The sequence below is a fragment of the Canis aureus genome, chromosome 9, assembly GCF_053574225.1.
Source record: "Canis aureus isolate CA01 chromosome 9, VMU_Caureus_v.1.0, whole genome shotgun sequence".
Classification (NCBI taxonomy): domain Eukaryota; kingdom Metazoa; phylum Chordata; class Mammalia; order Carnivora; family Canidae; genus Canis; species Canis aureus.
In genome coordinates, this window is record NC_135619.1 from 47413537 (window position 1) to 47432142 (window position 18606).

Here is an 18606-nt window from a genome sequence, read left to right on the forward strand (position 1 = left end):
TAAATTCTGCCAGCACCGTAATTTTTTCAAAACAAGTTATGTGACCTTGTGGTTTTTACCTTTATAAGCCTGTACTCCCAGCTCACAATCCAGGGCACATTATCAATTTTGGTTGACCGTATCTCCCAGTGAAACCCCAAATAAGCATTTTGGTTGCTTTATACCCCCTCGTTTTGATTGACAGCTCCCCAACTTTTCTCTGAAATATTTATGTAGATATCTTTAATCTCTCATTCCATTATAAACCTTTGTTCAAACACTGAATGTATAGGCCAGGTCTCTACTGGATGTCTCCATTTGCTCCTTTGCTTTTAAAGTGTTTCAATCTCTTCATTTTTACATCATATTACAATCTGTACCCTCCCCCACTGCCCTCTTTTCTACTTTCTCTTACTCTACTGCTTCTTGCCCCAAATATGGTAATCTGCACATTGTAGCAGGCATGGACATACCATAGTTTTGTTAAGGGGAGAATGATACTATCTAATTTATTTCTGAAACACTTCCTAAAGACATTTAATATGGTCTCAAGTCTTCTGTCTGATTCTACAAGGGATAGAACATATCTTTTGAAGGATCATCACTATTTTGGTTTTTCTACCTTTTTTTTTTAAGATTTTATTTATTTATTCATGAGAGACATACACACAGAGAGAGGCAGAGACACAAGCAGAGGGAGAAGCAGGCTCCCTGCAGGGAGCTGGATGTGGGACTCTATCCTGGGACTCCAGGATCATGCCCTGGGCTGAAGTCAAGTGCTAAACTGCTGAGCCACCCAGGTGTCCCAGTTTTTCTACCTCTTGAAGGTACTTGGCATATGCCTTTCATAATTAATAATTACCCTTCTATTCTCCTAACTGTAAAATTCTTAAAAATAGGGATCTTTTAGTCTTTATTTTAGCAAATATAATTCCTAATCATAGTGTAGGCACGTAGTAAACACTAAATGAATGTTTTTAAAAACAGCTTCCCTTTATTTCTGAGCTCTGAAACCAAGTTTGTTCCTATTCTATCATCTTGGATCTTTTTCCTCAATAAGCAATTTTGTATTTATTCAGTCACTGGTGACCTTCCTGCCTAGTCACATGGATTTAAAAAAATGTTTCTATAGTTCAGCATCTATCAGCTTGCCTTTCTACTTCTCCAAAGTAATTTCTAGATGTCTTACTTTACAGTTATTCTTGGAAAAAAAATTTTTTTTATTCTTGGAAAAATATTAACAAGAATGATCCTTGAAGCAATCTTTAGAGACTGGTATAAAACACTCCTCTCAATCTCAATCTATCTACACTCTCCTACCAATCTATCCCTGATTTTATAGTATACTGTCTCCTTGTTCCTTGAATTTTAGTTTCCTATGCATTATAATACCTTATGTTCAAATTCATTCTTTCTTTCTTAAAGTTAGTGGAGAGCCCTGTTTGACTTTTTGAAAGCTGAAATAGACCATGTTACTAATTCTCTTTACTTACAACATTCTATTATATTTTTCTGACATTTTATCAGTTTTTTTTTAACAATTTTTTTTGAAATTTTTATTTATTTATGATAGCCACAGAGAGAGAGAGAGAGAGAGAGAGAGAAGCAGGCTCCATGCACTGGGAGCCTGATGTGGGATTTGATCCCGGGTCTCCAGGATCGTGCCCTGGGCCAAAGGCAGGCGCCAAACCACTGCGCCACCCAGGGATCCCTTTATCAGTTTTCTTAGTCATTTCATGAACACTTACCCACCACTTTGTGTCATACCAGCAAGGTATTAGGAAAACAGAAGATGAAGTATGTATCTTTTGAATCAGAAGAGCTCAGAGTGAAGTAGAGGGGGAGAAAACACAAGTAAGGAAGCAAATATAGAAATAAATAAATAAATAATATGCACAGAGTCCAGCTGGAACATAAAGAGAATAAAAACTTTGTATGATGATTCAGAACCTGGGTTTTTAAGTCATACAGACTTGAATCTGATCCTTAGCTCTACCTGTCAAAGAACTGTGTGACCTAAGAGTCAAGGTTTTCCCATTTTTAAAATGGGATAATAAGGGATCCCTGGATGGCACAGCGGTTTGGCGCCTGCCTTTGGCCCAGGGCGTGATCCTGGAGACCTGGGATCAAATCCCACGTCGAGCTCCCAGTGCATGGAGCCTGCTTCTCCCTCTGCCTATGTCTCTGCCTCTCTCTTTCTCTGTGTGACTATCATACATAAATAAAAATTTAAAAAAAAATGGGATAATAACCATTTCATCTGTTCCTTGTTGAGAGTACATGAAACAAAGTGCTTAGTATAACAATACACGGTAAGCACTCAATAAATGGTGTATGATATTCATTAACAAGGGGGCAGCTAGCCTGTAAGGCTTCCTGGAGGAGGTAACTCTTGAATTCAGTCATAATCAACGAACAGGAAGGGGAAGGAATCAAAACGGAACCTTAGAGAAAAGTTAAGTTTCCACTCTAGCATTAAAACTTTTCATAATCCAGTCTCTAAGTACCTCAGCAACCTCATCTCCCTTAACTCTCCTAAAAGAAGGCTCCTTTCCATCCAGGCTGGTATACTCACTGACCTCAGAATATGCTTTACTAATTTTCCCTTTACTATTACTGCCTAGGCCATACCCTTCCCTATGCCTGGCACTGGTCTACAGACTATCTATAAGACCAACATAAATTCTACTTTTTTTTTTTTTTTAAAGATTTATTTATTTATTCATGAGAGACACAGAGAGAGAGGCAGAGACATAGGCAGAGGGAGAAGCAGGCTCCTCAAAGGGATCCCGATAGAGACTCAAACCCAGGACCTCGGGATCATGACCTCAACCACCCAGAAGCCCCAAATTCTACCTTCTTATAATTTAGGAGTCTGGCCATTATCAATGGCTCCATTCTTTGAACTTTTCCAGCACAAGGTCAGATTAACACACACCCCACCACATTTCTTCTGCCCTCTGACAACATACACACTCATCATAGTCCTCCTTAACCATCCTTTGCACTGAGATTTCACTTTTCACATGTGAATGTAATGTCTCCATTGGAATGTAAATTCCATGAGGGTAAGACTTTATGCAAGCAAGAGAAAACAGGACAAAGATAGCGCACCTTAGTGTCAGATTTATTTGGCACATGAGGGAACAGTTCAGAAAACTCTTAGCAACAGTGTCAAGGTCAAATGCAAAGCACATGACCAATCTGTAGAGACTTAAATGCTTGGACTTAATATGGTTTCCTGTTTTTAGGTTCTTACCTTGATATGCCCTCAGCTCTATCAACAGCTAACTATAAAAACTTTCCACTGTGGACTATGCTAGTCATTTAAGATGCCTCAAATCCTTAAGGCATGATATAAGCAAATAAAGGTCAGGAGAAAGGCTGGCGACAACTCCTTAGAAATGGCTACTTTAATGGAAGGTAGTATATGGAATAGTAGAATCAACAGATCTATGTTAAACTTACTGGCTTTAAAACTTGGATAAATCCCTAACGTCTCTGAGAGATCATTTTCTCATCTAATAATGTGGATGAATCACTTAAGCACTCAAGGTTGCTGTGAAGATGAAATGAGTTAATATATAAAGTAACTAACACAGTACCAGAAATATAATACCCTTCTAATTATTCATTATTAAAACATCAAACTAATCCACAATTCTCTGCAAAAAAAAAAAAAAAAAAAAAAAAAGTAAAAAAATAGGGATTCTCTTCCCTCTTTAAAGATATCAGGAACAACCTGCTGAAACCCATTGAGGCCTCAGTCTTGAACAAGGAATCTTAATTCTAATATCCAGTGGATCAGAGGGTTGTCTTTATGGTCAATCGCTACCTGTTTTGGGGGAGGGGAGGATAGCAGGAGGGGAGAGGGAAAGAGCTGGAGGGGGGGCTCCTAGATTAGATTCTTGTGATACTTGTTAGAGTAACAGGGTCTTTTCAAAATTAAGAACACTTAATTTGATAAAGGACAATGTGGGAGGCTGAGAGACTGTAACCAAGCTGAACACCCAGAGAAAGTAAAAAGATCAATGGTGTTCCATAAAGGATAAAAGGTGAATTCTTCAAACCTTTGAAACCGTTTAAAATTGTGACCACCACCTCTTCAGATCACCCACTGTTAGTCCAAAATGGCAGGAGTTATAACATAACATGTGAGATGGGCCAAAAAAATAATAAATTCCTAGAAGTGGAAGACACTTCCAAAGTCATCCAGCCTAAGTGTTCTCTTAAACAGTTGAGGAGGTAGGAATGGGAGAGATGCCAAGCTACATGCCAAGTCTCTTTCTGCCTCACCAGATACTCACTTCCCCTAAGATTTCGTTTTTTCCCTTGAAGTAAGCATGATCACACAGAACAAGCTAACTTACCTTGCAAAATGGGCCCAAACACTGAAAATATCTCAAGACTCTTGCCCTTGATAGAACACTGGCACAAAAGTGCAGAATGTGCATTTTTTGCTGTTACCTGATTAAACTATCAGGTCTCTGCATAGGAAGTTGTACATACAGAGTGACAATGTTGCCTACAAGCAGAAATACATATTTATAAGTAGTGGCTTTTCATAGTTCTTCTACAGGACAAAAGATCTCTATGAGCCTACCAAAGTTACTAGAAGTTTCTGGTGGTGATAAATGACTTCTTCCCTCTGTGTGTTCATGATGACACATTAAAGAAAAGCTGAATTAGAATGTGAGACTTCTTACAACATACCAGGTAACTAGCTCTGAGAGGTGACAGAAACTTGAAACATTCTCTTGATAACTGAAGCAACCAAACATCAAATGACTGTTTTATCCCAGTTCAATCCTAAATTTGTGACTCCATTCTCCTAAACTCTTAAATTTATCAACTTACAGGAGTAAGACATGAAAATACTTAGGAAAATTAAAGGAGTCACCTGGTAAATAAATATTCATTGTGAATAAACATACATATACTATAGAAACTAAACTACTGGGATCCCTGGGTGGCGCAGCGGTTTAGCGCCTGCCTTTGGCCCAGGGCGAGATCCTGGAGACCCGGGATCGAATCCCACGTTGGGTTCCCGGTGCATGGAGCCTGCTTCTCCCTCTCCCTCTGCCTGTATCTGTGCCTCTCTCTCTCTCCCCGTATCATAAATAAATAAATAAATAAAAGACTGTTTAAAAAAAAAAAAAGGAAAAAAAGAAACTAAACTACTTTTGAGGGAAATATATTAACTAGATGTAATTACTCTTTTTAATTAGTCCCTTGAAGTTTGTCCTAACTCAAATGATTCAGAAAAATGTCAACACTAAGAACTTTAGGTTTCAAAGATCAGCAGGATCAGAAATTTTGGAGAATAGTGAGCTGAACATTAGTCAACCCTACTATGCAAACTCCAGAAAAGGTGAAGTGATATTACACTGAACTTTAAAAATATATTCAGGGACTTGAACACCCAAGATAATAGCAGAGTTCTGCTCTGCTGTGGATGCCACAGCAAAAGAATTATGTCAAAGTACATTAAATTCTTAGGAGACACGAATCAAATCCCAAATCCCATCAAGGCAGCTAATATAATAATTAGGGATACTGAGGCTATAGAGGAAAAAGACAAAACAGGAGCAGAACAACTAGATGTCTTTAAATACTTGCAGGATAATCAGAAAAGGAACTAGCATTGTTTTAACTGGCCCTAGGAACAAGAACCAGTGGATGAACAGTATAAGAATGCAGATTTGGCTTAACAATACTTTTCCATATTAGCTTCATAAGTCAATAAATATGAAGAGTGAGAGGAGAGGGGCACCTGGGTGGCTCAGTCGGTTGAGCGTCTGCCTTTAGCTCAGGGCATGATCCCAGGGTCCTGGGATTGACCCGTCTGTCGAGCTCCCTGCTCATCAAAGTCTTTTTCTCCTTTTGGTTCTGCCTGCTTGTGCTCTTTCTTTCAAATAAATAAATAAATAAATAACATCTTAAAAAAAAAAAAAAGAGGAGAAATTTACATAAAGTAGGAAAAAGGAGTAAAAAAAACTGGGCATACTGAATGAGCATTCAACAAACATTTAGGTGCTCCTCTGAAGCAGGACATTAAGTCATGCAGATTAGAATGAATTACATCCATAAGTGAAGCTGACTTCCAATCTTCTATGACAAGAAAAAAGGCAAAGTATGGATGATTCTGAAAGGTATATTTTATGAAGAACAGTCTCTAAGTGGTATTCAAGATATTGCACAATTCCACATGAGACAAGATGATGGACTGTTCTAGTAAATGGTAATGGAGCTAAAAGGAGCAGAGATTTATGGAAACATTTCAGAACTAGAGCTCATGGTACTTGATGACTCTTGGAATAACAGTATTTAGCAGGATTTTTGTGCTAATCTAGCTATTCATCTATTAATAATAACAACAATGGAAGCAAACACACAGTGCTATCTAGGGTGTCAGGCAATGTTCTGAACGTTTTACATAGATTAACTCATTTCATTCTCATAACCCTTTGAAATATATTCTATTATCACGCACATTTTAACGGATGAGAAACTAAGGCTTAGCTTCTATCAGGAGAGTTAGGCAGACAACCGATGTCAAAGTTCTATTAAGAGGTTAGATACCAGATGGATCTACATAATCCCGGAGCCAAAGCTCTTAAATCAGTAGACAGCTGTAAGGGGAGGCAACAAAACCCAAGGCAGGCTGCATATAATGAGTTAAGAGCCCAGGGGAGTGAGAGCGTTGGCGGAAACACAGGGGTTTGAGGAGAAAGATGACTGAAAGCTAAGTGAGGATTTAGCGGTATCAGAATCACAGGACGTGCTTGTTTTGAAAAAAAGAAAAAAAAAAAAAGAGAGAAGAAACAACTCAAACAAACAAAACCTGCATTGAATCCAATTTCCTAAGAGATGGGACCTAGGAAATAGGAAATTTTTTTTTTTTTAAAGCAAAAGCATAACCGAGAAACCCTGGGTAATATTGAGGCCCAAGTAAGCTTTAAAAAGTGCTGTGGCAGATCTCTAAGGTTTCTTAGCGTTTTAGCATTCCAGTCGACACTCTAAATGAATTTCCCAAAAAAATGAAAAGAAGGAGGGGAGATTCCAGCAGTTAAAAAAACAACAAAAACAAAAACACAAAAAACGGCCATGCGTTTACAGTCAACACCGTGTACGCTCCCATTTTTTACTAAACAGGTCCTCACGGGAACAGGGATAAAAAGCAGGCAACGGAAGGAGGGGTGTGGTGTTAAAAAAGCAGGCTTGGGGCAGAACTTTCTGGTACAATTTGCCCGCCAAGGAAAACCTCCCTGACTATAATAAATACATGTGACAATCCGACTGAAAAATGAGGTGGATTCCTCAGATCCGGGTCCGGCTAACGAAGGATGCCAATATGGTCTTGTACGTGCTCAAAGCGTCGCAGGGAACCTCTAGGCTGGGGCCTGTCTGCTCCAAGGCCAAACCAACCGGGGCTCAGCAGAGGAGGTTGTCTGCTCCGCAATTACAACCTCAAGCACCCTGCTCCCGGAGACCACCTGTGCGCACGTACCCGAGGGTCCCCTCGTAAGATTGATTTCCTCCTCAGTGACCAAGTAATCCACTCTTCCGTTCATGTCTCACCGCTCGGCCGGCTCCGCGCCCGGGTCGGCTGGGACTCGCGCAGGTGAAGGTGAACCAATCTCTGCGCGCCACCCGAGGCACAACGCTTTCGGTTTCAGCAGCCCGCGGACCGGAAGAGGAAGGCGGGCGCGCTGGGAGCGCGGGGCATGCTGGGAGTCGTGGTTCGGGCGGCCAGCCCGCCATCTTTACCTCGCCCGGGTCCGCGCCGCCAGCTCTGAGGTGAGCGACGAGCCGCTTGCCGTCCTCCTTTACCGTCGGGAGTGGGCGTCGTCGAGGTCACTCAGTTGATATTGGTGAGGAGAAATTAAACATGAAATCTCCTGACATCTTAGAAAATCGCTACAAACCTGGGTGTGGGGGGTGGGAAATAAGTTCTGTTACTCAGTAATCCTGAGACCCGAGTGGGAGGAGGGGCGTGCCAGGCGTTGCCGCTAATGCGACTGCAGAGCACGAAGTAGCCGGGCAGGTACCATCCGTTCGATGCGCGTTCTCGTGTAAGAGTTTGCTGTATTCGTTCTTCGGTAAGTCGCCCCTGTAGTGGCCACCCACTTTGTTACTGAATTGCCGTGATCCAAAAGGAAAATAAAACTATGACAAGCAGGTACTTAAAAGCTTGGAGCAAGGCGCTGAGGCGGTAACTCCTACGGGTGAGGGGAGACGGGGCACTATCTTCCTTGATATTTACATTTCAGAGACTTGTACCTCACAAGAGGCTTTTGGGCTTTTAGAAAATTGTATGTATATATAGAAGAGACAAAGGAGGGGTACCTAGGTGGCTCAGTCCTTTAATCCTCCAACTCTTGATATCTGGCCGGGCCCTGAGCTCAGGTTGGTCGGGTCTGTGGAGGCCGAGAATATTAAGGCCATTCCACTCTAAGTTCAGTGTCAGCACGAGTACAGCCATCCCAGGCCCCTGTGAATAAGAGCCGAACTTTACCTTACTTCAGTTACAGGAAGAAAACAGCTTAAAGCTTAACGTCCTAGAAAGCCCCATATTAGAATAAGAACAGAGCTCAATGCCCTTGAAAGCCCCATATCAGAATGTAAACAGAACTTGAGAAATGGTGCAGCCACTCTGGAAAACTGTGTGGAGGTTCCTCAAAGAGTTAAAAATAGACCTGCCCTACGACCCAGCAATGGCACTGCTGGGGATTTACCCCAAAGATACAGATGCAATGAAACGCCGGGACACCTGCCCCCCGATGTTTCTAGCAGCAATGTCCACAATAGCCAAACTGTGGAAGGAGCCTCGGTGTCCATCGGAAAATGAATGGATAAAGAAGATGTGGTTTATGTATACAATGGAATATTACTCAGCCATTAGAAACGACAAATACCCACCGTTTGCTTCGAAGTGGATGGAACTGGAAGGAATTATGCTGAGTGAAATGAGTCAATGGGAGAAGGACGAACATTATATGTTCTCATTCATTTGGGGAATATAAATAATAGTGAAAGGGAATAGAAGGGAAGGGAGAAGAAATGGGTAAGAAATATCAGAAAGGGAGACAGAACATAAAGACTCCTAACTCTGGGAAATGAACTAGGGGTGGCGGAAGGAGAGGAGGGCCGGGGGGGGGGGTGGGGGGGTGAATGGGTGAGGGGCACTGAGGGGGGCACTTGACGAGATGAGCACTGGGTGTTCTGTATGTTGGCAAATTGAACACCAATAAAAAATAAATTTATTATTTAAAAAAAAAGAACTTGAGAAATCCCTCCACCCCTTCTGGAGGTCCCCTAGACCAGCCCATAAAACTAAGCTGAAACCCACCTCGGGGTCCAAGTCCCTGCTCCGCTGTGTCGGGTACATTTGGACCCAAGCTCGAGCTTGTAATTAAACCCTCGTGTGTTTGCATCGGTGTCGGTTCCTTGGTGGTTTCTCGGATTCGCAATCTTGGGCACAACAGGGTCCAGCCCGCCTCAGGCTCCAGGCTGAGCAGGGAGTCTGCTTGTCCCTCTCCCTCTGCTTTTTCCCCTCCTTGTGCTCTTGCTCTCTCCCTCAAATAGGTAAATAAAATCTTTAAAAAAAAATTTTTCTTTGAAAGAGACGAAGGATTTATTAATTACAAATTTGCTCAAGAAAAGTCCTCTGAGAAAAGGAAAGAGGGGTAGAGGTTTCTTCTTTTTGGTAACGGAAAATTCACAGTTTTTATTTGTTGGTTTAATTCTTACAGTAAGATTAGTGGATGCACTGTGACTTCAGCAGCCTTCCTGACTTTTGAAGTAGGATTCCAAAACAGAGTTCTAAGGAACGATTTCAGATAAAAAATTCAAGAGCCTTAAAGGGCAAGAAGGACACTTAAATATGGGAGACAACCCGGAATTAGACCACAGGGAGTGGTGGGGTACCTTGGAGGGCTGACAAGTGCGGTTCCGATTAAGGCATTCAAATTCTGATTAAATAATCAAACCAGAACCTACTGGGTTTACAAAGAAAACAAGAGGCAGGGCAGCCCGGGTGGCTCAGCAGTTTAGCACCTGCCTTCCGCCCAGGGTGTGATCCTGGAGTCCTGGGATTGAATCCCATGTCTGGCTCCCTGTATGGAGCCTGCTTCTCCCTCTGCCTGTGTCTCTGCCTCTCTCTCTCTCTCTCAAGAATAAGTAAATAAAATCTTAAAAAACGAAAAACAAGAGGATTCAGCAGGAACGCCTCTTACTTGCTAATCCTGCAAGAAGTTAATGTAGAATAATGGAAAGAATGCAGGAGATGATGTCAGAAGATCTGGTCTCGAGTTTCAGTTCCATCTTTTTGGAGTTGTCTGGCTTTGAGCGAATAATCTAACATACATTTCCTAACTGATTCCCCATCTGAAAAAGGGCATGATAATAGGTCTTTAAAATGTCGAAAGGATTAAATGAGATGACATTTTAAAAATTACTTGTCATTTTCAGGGGTGCCTGGGCTGCTCAGGCCTTTGGCCATCTGACTCTTGGTTTCGGCTCAGGTCATGATCTCATGGGTCCTGGGACTGAGCCCTCTGTCGGGCTTTGCACTTAGCAGGGCGTCTGACGTCTGAGATTCTCTCTCCTTCTGCTTACCCGCCTCCCCCCCCCCCCCCCCCCCCCGCCCCATCATGTGCTCACACGTGCTCTCTCTCAAATAAGTAAACCTTACAAGAAAGTTACTCCTCACCTTCAAACTTAGATTCATGCCACCCTCACTTCTAAGCCGCCTCAACATGTTGACTGAGTGGATAAAATGATCATACTAAAAAGCAGAATACGGTAAGCAAAAAAAAGTACAAATAAATATGAGATTGGACTATCGAGAGAGAAAAGGGGAAGCAAATGAGAAAAGCAAATCATCAATGAAGAAATATGCAAAAAATCCATAAACAAAAAAGAGAAATAGACTCCTAGATGAAAAAAACTTGGTTAACAAAGTGGGGAGGTATTAGGAGGTGGGCAAAATAGGTAAAGTGGATAAAAGAGGTACAAAATTCCAGTTATAAAATAAGTCATGGGGATGTAATGTACAGCATAGGAAATAAAGCCAATATTGTAGTAATAAATCCTAGTGAGGTGCATGTGAGCACCAAGTCAGGGAGAGGAAGACAGGAGTGAGGCCAAGAGAAGGTGGGAAGGGGACCCATAGGCCCCCTAGGGATCACCCTCACGGTCGTACCTCTACTTTTCCAGTGACAATGAAGACCTTCTAGGCCCTGACCTTTTGATCCCACACATCCCTGGCCAGGGCTTTGAATACCAGTCCCAAATGCTTCTACCCTCCCTTGTTCCATCCTTACTTGCTCAGGCTTTCAGCCTTGTCCTCTTCCACACTCTTATCTGTGATTAAGTAGCAGGTTAGGGTACTGTGTGAGCCAGAGAGGCTGAGGGTTGGGGGAGGCAGGATGGAGGTAGGATAAAGCGAGAAGAGGACCTGTTCAAGGATCTTTCTCTTCAAGGAGCCCCAAACTGTACAACCAGTTCCTTTTTTGCATCCACTTGGATCTGAGAAAGTGCATTGTAGGCATAAACAGCTATCTTGGAGACCTGCTGCAAGTCGGAGAAGGGGATGGGCTTGCTGGCCACCATTTGGTGGGGCTGGCTGGTGAGAGATTGTGGCGGCAGCAGCTTCTTCTGGTGGGGCAGACTGCTGCTCAGCATAGCCAAGTGGGTGCTGTGCTGCCTTCCTTGCTTAGTCCATGTACTCATGCTGCTCCATGCTCTGGGAGTCCACAGCAGATGTGTCAACGATGTTGGGGGCTATCTTAGCAAGGAGGAGGAGAGCAGGCCCTGCTCATCTGTGTGAGTGGAAAGTAGGCTGTGGTAGTCAACTCCTTTGAGGGCTTTGGCAGAGGAGCTTCTAGGGTCCAGCAGTAGCTTCTGCTCGTCTTGGTCCTGGGCCTGGTCCAAGTCTTCATTCTTGCTGCTTGTAGCAGCACTCCATGGCTGGGTTCCGGTTAGGCACCTAGGCCAGGCCAGGAGGGCCAGTGGGCGTCCTTTAGGAGCCCTTCGGTCTCATGACCTGTGGCTGCATCCAACAAGCAGCCACCGCCTCCCCACCTAGCCCTTCCTTCTCAGAGCCTCACAGCTGCCCTTGTTACTGTGTTTTAATGTCTATTTTGTCTGGTATAAGTACTGCTACCTTGCTTTTGTTTTTTCCACTTCCATTTGCATGCAATATCTTTTTCTATCACTTTCAATCTGTGTGTTTTTAAGTCTGAAGTGAGTCTCTTGTAGGCAGCATATAGGTAGGTCTTTTTTATTTTTTAAGGCATTCAGTCACCTTATGTCTTTTGATTGCAACATTAGACCATTTACATTTAAAGTAATTAATTGGCAAGCATGTACTTACTGCCATTTTGTTAATTGTTTTTTGTAGTTCTCTGCTCCTTTTTTCTTCTCTTCCCTTGTGATAGACGACTTTAGTGTTACACATGGATTCCTTTTTATTTTTTATATATCTATCATAGGTTCTCAGTCTGTTACCATGAGGTTAATGTATAAAATCCTAAGTATGTAACAGTCTGTATTAAGCTGATGGTTATTTAAGTTTGAACACATTCTAAAAGCACTACATTTATACTTTGCTCCTCCATGTTTTATATATATCATATTTTATATTTCTTTATGAATTCCTTTACTAATTTTTTTATATAATAGATTTTACTTTTGTCTTTCAGCTTTCATAGTAGCTTTATAAGTGATCAATCTTTTATATAAAATCTTTTATATAAAAAGGGATCACTTTTTATAAGTGATCAAACCTTTATTATACGTTTGCTTTTACTAGTTATATGTTTTTATTTCATAATTTTCTTATGAAAATTTCTTTCTTTTAAGACCAGTTTAATGCTGGTGGACTCCTTTAACTTTTGTTTGTCGAGAAAATTGTTATGTCTTCTTCAATTAATGATTAATTTTTCATTTCAGTTGTATTCCTCAGCTCTGTTTCTTTTATATTTTCTATCTCTTTATTGAAGTTCTCACTGGATTCATTGTCTTCTCTCATGTGGTGGGCATCTTTATGAATATTACTTTGAATTCTTTATCAGGTAGATTACTTATCTCTATTACATTTAGTTCTTTTTCTGAAGTTTTGTCCTTTCATTTTGAGTATATTCTTCTATCTCTTCATTTTGTCTGACTTTGTGTTTGTTTTTGTGGGTTAGGTAAAACATACCTCTGCCAGTCTTGAAGGAGTAGGTTTGTGTGGGAATGTACACTGTGTAGACTACACATGTGCCTTTTGGCTTTGACTGGCTGGTTGAAACTGTGGTGAGCTCAGGCTAGGTGGTTCTAGAGCACTCCACAGAGTCCACCCTGGTGAGACAGCTGGAGCTAAAGTGGGCATGAGTCAGCAGATCCCAAGGTGCTTTGAATGATGGCTGCCCTTGCAGGACAGCTGGAATTGTAACAAGTATGGCACTCCATGCAGGGGGCACTCTGGGGAATGGCTGAAGCTGAAGCATGCTTGGGGTTTGGGGTGTCCTGAGGTGCTTTGTGCTTGGGCAGCCTTAATCAGTTGGAGCTGTAGTGGACAGAAACCAGGGGTATCCTAGTATGCTATGCCAGGGCAGCTTTGGTGGAAAGGCTGGAGCCAGGGTAGGCATAATTGGGGAGCCACTTTTGTGAAACAGCTAAAGCTGGTATGGACTAATGGCGCAGGGCTCGCTGAGCTGGCAGCCTGGCTGGAGCATCCATCTGCACTATCAGAATGGAGGGGCAACATAGATAATGGTGCTCGCCAGCAGCTCCAGCCTCAGAGTTCTAAAAGTTTCCCAACTGTTTGGTGTACATTGGAGGGCTCATCAATTAGACTAATATTCTAATTGCCCTTTAAACCAGTGGTATTTTTTGCTGTGTCCCAGATTAGGTAAATCTGTGCACAGGCCATTCAATGACATCCCACCACCCACACCCCAGCCCCCCTGTCCTGCCTCACAGTTCATAGCACCCGGTTGGGGTTTTGGTCATTACTGTGTCTGTCTCTTCTCTGTGTGGCTCCCTACCCTTTGTTGTGCAGAGCTGTTTCATCAGCCTTCAGCTGTTTTTCAGGAGGAATGACTCTGTATGTAGATGTAGATTCTGTGTGTCTGTGGGAAGAGGTGAGTTCAGAATCTTCCTACACCACCATCTTGAATCCTTCCTACGTTAAATTTTAGATGTACAAATTGTGTATTTCTTATTCATATCTCCTGTACAGTGACAGCGATTGTAATATCCTTAGTAATTATTCACTAAATACTTGTTGAATGAATAAATAAGTTAATTGTCCTGGAATTGGGCCAGAGAACATTTGAGTAACAAGATCAGTTTCTCACAGATCACTATGAACTGTTTTTGTGTGTGTTTTTTTTTTTTTTTTTTTTTTTTTTTTTTTTTTAATTCATGAGAGGTGCAGGGGCGGGGGCAGAGACACAGGCAGAGGGAGAAGCAGGCTCCATGCAGGGAGCCTGATGTGGGACTCGATCCCGGGACTCCAGGACCACACCCTGGGCCGAAGGCAGGCGCTAAACCGCTGAGCCACCCAGGGATCCCTACCACTATGAACTGTTACCCTTGACTAGACTATAAGATCCCTTCTCAGAATACCTTATTCCTTCTAAACCAGCTCTCCCCTCATGCCTACTTCCCTGATAGTGCAGATTTTATCTGCTGTATAACAATTCTAGTGACAGTCTTAAAGTGCACTTTATCATTTAATAGTGGGTAAGGTAGATTTGTTTTAGTATGTTACTTGATTTAGCCTTCATAGTAATCTTCAGAATAATTATAGTTAAGTCTGTTTGGTAGATGAGGAAGCTAAAGATCAAGGAAAAAATTTAACTTGCCCAGGAGTGCATGGCTAGAAAGAAGCATTATCAGGGTTTGAATTTAGGGCCTAGGTATTGATGGTCTTTCTAATACACCTCCCTTTCCCAAAGAACCCAGAGACTTACATAATTAGGATTCCTAGTAGCCTGCTTTAATTATTCAGACTTGATAAGATTAGCATGTAGATAGGTCTCTGATTGATTACATTAAAAACCGTATTCTGAATTTCACATCTGTTTTTCATAGGGTAGGTGAAATTAGCAAATTAGTAGTAGTAGTAATAATATAATAATAATAATTAATAATAATAATAGAGCAAAATAGTAGTAATAGTAGTGGTTCGTGGTTCCTATGATGAGTTGTGCTGTGTCAACTTAGAAACTGAGTTCTCAAACTAAGTTTAACTATGTGACTCTAATGCAGACTTTGACAAAAGAAAAAACATGTACTTAGTTTGGAAGGCAGAAGTGAATTAGTTTTTGGAATTCTTTTTGTAGTTGTGTACGATGAACAGATGCAGAGGTGCCAGGTGAGTTCTAGCTTATCCTTTTTTCCCTCTGTTCCATTTATAACTCTTCTTCCTAAAACTTGTCCAAGATGATCAAGAGTAGACCCAGGTCTATCACTGGAAACTTGAGTGTGGACACATACACGAGGTAAGAACATAGAGGCAACAGCTGCCTTTCCAGTTCTTACTTAAGAAGTTGGATGTGGGTAGGTGGCTTTTCAGGTTGGTTGGTTGGCAAACCCTTCTCTGATTCAGCAGGACCCCCTTTTGGACCTTTACTTTCAACTTCTCCAGTTATGTAAGTATGTATTCAACTTCTCCAGTTATGTAAGGTCTAGTTTTTAATGTGGATCACATATCCTAAAACACTGATAGTGATTCTGCATCCCTGACTGAGTCCTAAATGATAGAGTTATTGGTATAGAATAGAACCTAAAGTGGGAATATGGAATTGGTTCTTCATAGCATTCATTCAAAATGGTTACTTAAATTATCATCAAATAATTGGAGTCAAATATCTGATGCTGGAGTCAAATATCTGATGCCATAGGACATTTTAGTCAAAGCATTTAAGAATGTGGGGCTGGGATCCCTGGGTGGCGCAGCGGTTTGGCACCTGCCTTTGGCCCAGGGCGCGATCCTGGAGACTCGGGATCGAATCCCACGTCGGGCTCCCGGTGGATGGAGCCTGTTTCTCCCTCTGCCTGTGTCTCTGCCTCTCTCTCTCTCTCTGTGTGTGTGTAACTATCATAAATAAATAAAAAAATAAAAATAAAAAAAAATGAATGTGGGGCTGGTTAGTTGCTTTATGTGTACTAGAGATCTTGGAGAAAGAAGATGATGAGGTCAGACTTTTAAATGTTTAGCTCAAGGTCCTGGTACAAATATAAATGTGTTTACCTATCTATCTATCTGTATCAATATCTAGATTTTTTTTCTTCACCAAAAAAGTGGAATTCTACTATACATAGACTTTTTTTGCTTATTTGGTTGGTTTTGTCCTGATAATACAACAAAAAGGCATTTATTCAAAAAAGTTTTTCTATAAATAGCAAAAAGTGAAAAAAAAGAGACAAAAATCATATGAAAAGATACCAGACTACTGGTATCTACATACTAAAATGAGATACCAATTTTTGACCATGAGTTTGTCAAAAGTTCAAAAAATCTTCTAATTATTCCTCATTCAGTAGAACAACAAAAACCTACACCTAAAATCTGCTAGGCTAATTAATAAAATCTCTGGTATTGATTAGAGTAAAAATAGCTAAAAGACTGGTAGTAATCATATCTGGAGTATAGGTTTTTGATACAGTCCTATGTAGTCATCACTGAAGTTGGTACTTCTGTTTAAAGCAACTAAGCATATATTCTATTGTGCTATTGTGAAATAGGTTACAGATAGCATAACAAAACTTATGGTAGGAATAAAATAGTTTGTAACCGATATAAAACAAAATTCAGAAGGAAAAAAATGAAAAGTAAAAGTTCCTCTTTCCTCCAGCTTTATCAGTTCCACTCTTTAAAGGGAACCATTGTTGAGTAATTTTTATGTAAGTGTCTAAAAATTCTCAGTATATATAAATATGTTTCAAGATCTAATCATGAAAATATACTAATATTTAGACTAAGTGGATTTACTTTATACAGGCATACTTTGTTTTGTTGCATTTCCCTTTATTGCACTTTGCAGATACTGTGCTTTTTACAAATTGAAGGTTGATGGCAGCCATGCCATAACCATGCAAGTCTTTCGGCGCCATTTTCCCAACATTTGCTCACTTCATGGCTCTGTGTCACATTTTGATAATTTTTGCAGTATTTACAACTTTTTCATTATTACTGTATCTGTTATGGTGATCTGTAATGTCAGTGATGTTTGATGTCACTGTTGTCATTGTTTTGGGTACCACAAACTGCACCCACATAAGAGAGCAAACTCAGTGGATAAATGGGTGTGTTCTGACTGCTCCACTCACCAGCCATCCTGCCATCTCTTTCTCTCTCCTCAGGCCTCCCTATTCCCTGAGACACAACAATATTGAATTTAGCCTAATAACCCTACAACGGCCTCCGAGTGGTCAAGTGAAAGGAAGAGTCACGTGTTCCTATTTTAAATCAGAAGCTAGAAATGATTAAGCTTAGGAAGGAAGGCATGAAGAAAGCTGAGATAAGCCAAAAGTTACACTTGTCCTGCCTTGGAGCCAGGATACTTGGAGGCAATGATGTGAAGAAAGATTTGGAGTTTCACTGAATTTTAATCTGAGGGAAAGGGGACCGAGACTTGGATTCAGACTCACTTCGAGGCTTTGTCTCCTCCAGCTTTTATTAAGAGAGCTAGCAGATTGGCTATAGGAATGATTAACTTTGGGAAGCAGAGAAAAATGTTTACCTCTGAGGGTAAAAGAATAGGTGATTGACTCGAGGAGGGGGGAACAGAGGAGCTGTATTTGGAGAACAACGTGATCAAGAGTCAGTGTGGGTAATAGCTGAGTAATATTCCATGGTATACATATACCACATCTTCTTTATCCATTCATCTTTTGATGGACACCGAGGGTATTATGCTGAGTGAATAAGTCAGTCGGAGAAGGACAAACATTATATGGTCTCATTCATTTGGGGAATATAAAAAATAGTGAAAGGGAATAAAGTGGATAGGAGAAAAAATGAGTGGGAAATATTAGAAAGGAAGACAACATGAGAGACTCCTAACTGGGAAATGAACAAGGGGTGGTAGAAAGGGAGGTGGGCGGGGTGTGGGGGTGACTGGGTGACGGGCACTTGATGGGATGCACTTGATGGGATGAGCACTGGGTGTTATTCTATATGTTGGCAAATTGAACACCAATAAAAAATAAGTTTATATATAAAAAAAAAAGTCAGTGTGGGACTCGGAACCTCATGTATCCCCAGCATGCTGAGGACTACGAGATTCAGTTCTCAGATAAGCCCCGCAGCTGGTTCCCCACATTATCCCAAACAGCCAAGTTGTGAATGCAAAGAAAAAGTTATTGATGGAAATTAAAAGTGCTACTCCAGTGAACACACGCATGTAAGAAAGTGAAAGTCTTATTGCTGTTACAGAGAAAGGTTAATGGTCTGGATAGAAGATCAAATAAACCACAACATTCCTTTAAGCCAAAACTTAATCCAGAGGAGAGCCCTAACTCTTCAAATTCTATGAAGGCTGAGATAGGTGAAGCAAAGTCTGAAGCTAGCAGAGGTTGGGTCATGAAGTTTAAGGAAAGAAGCCATCTTCATAACATCAGAGTGCA

General features: G+C 41.2%; 2 protein-coding genes and 1 pseudogene across 2 annotated transcripts in view; 1 reads left to right on the forward strand and 2 right to left on the reverse strand.

Moving 5' to 3' along the window:
* The window catches only part of SYNJ2BP (synaptojanin 2 binding protein), a 38246-nt gene extending 30574 nt beyond the window's left edge, over positions 1-7672 (reverse strand). Inside the window, exon 1 of the mRNA XM_077909800.1 lies at positions 7490-7672. Coding sequence (XP_077765926.1) covers positions 7490-7553 — 64 coding nt within the window. The 5' untranslated portion in view covers positions 7554-7672. The remainder of the gene's footprint in view (positions 1-7489) is intronic.
* Positions 7673-7723: 51 nt separating this feature from the next.
* Positions 7724-18606, forward strand: part of LOC144320823 (uncharacterized) — a 68767-nt gene continuing 57884 nt past the window's right edge. Inside the window, exon 1 of the mRNA XM_077909802.1 lies at positions 7724-7779. The gene's annotated coding sequence lies outside the window, so the exon portion shown is untranslated. The remainder of the gene's footprint in view (positions 7780-18606) is intronic.
* LOC144321302 (ragulator complex protein LAMTOR1 pseudogene) lies at positions 11397-17091 on the reverse strand (annotated as a pseudogene).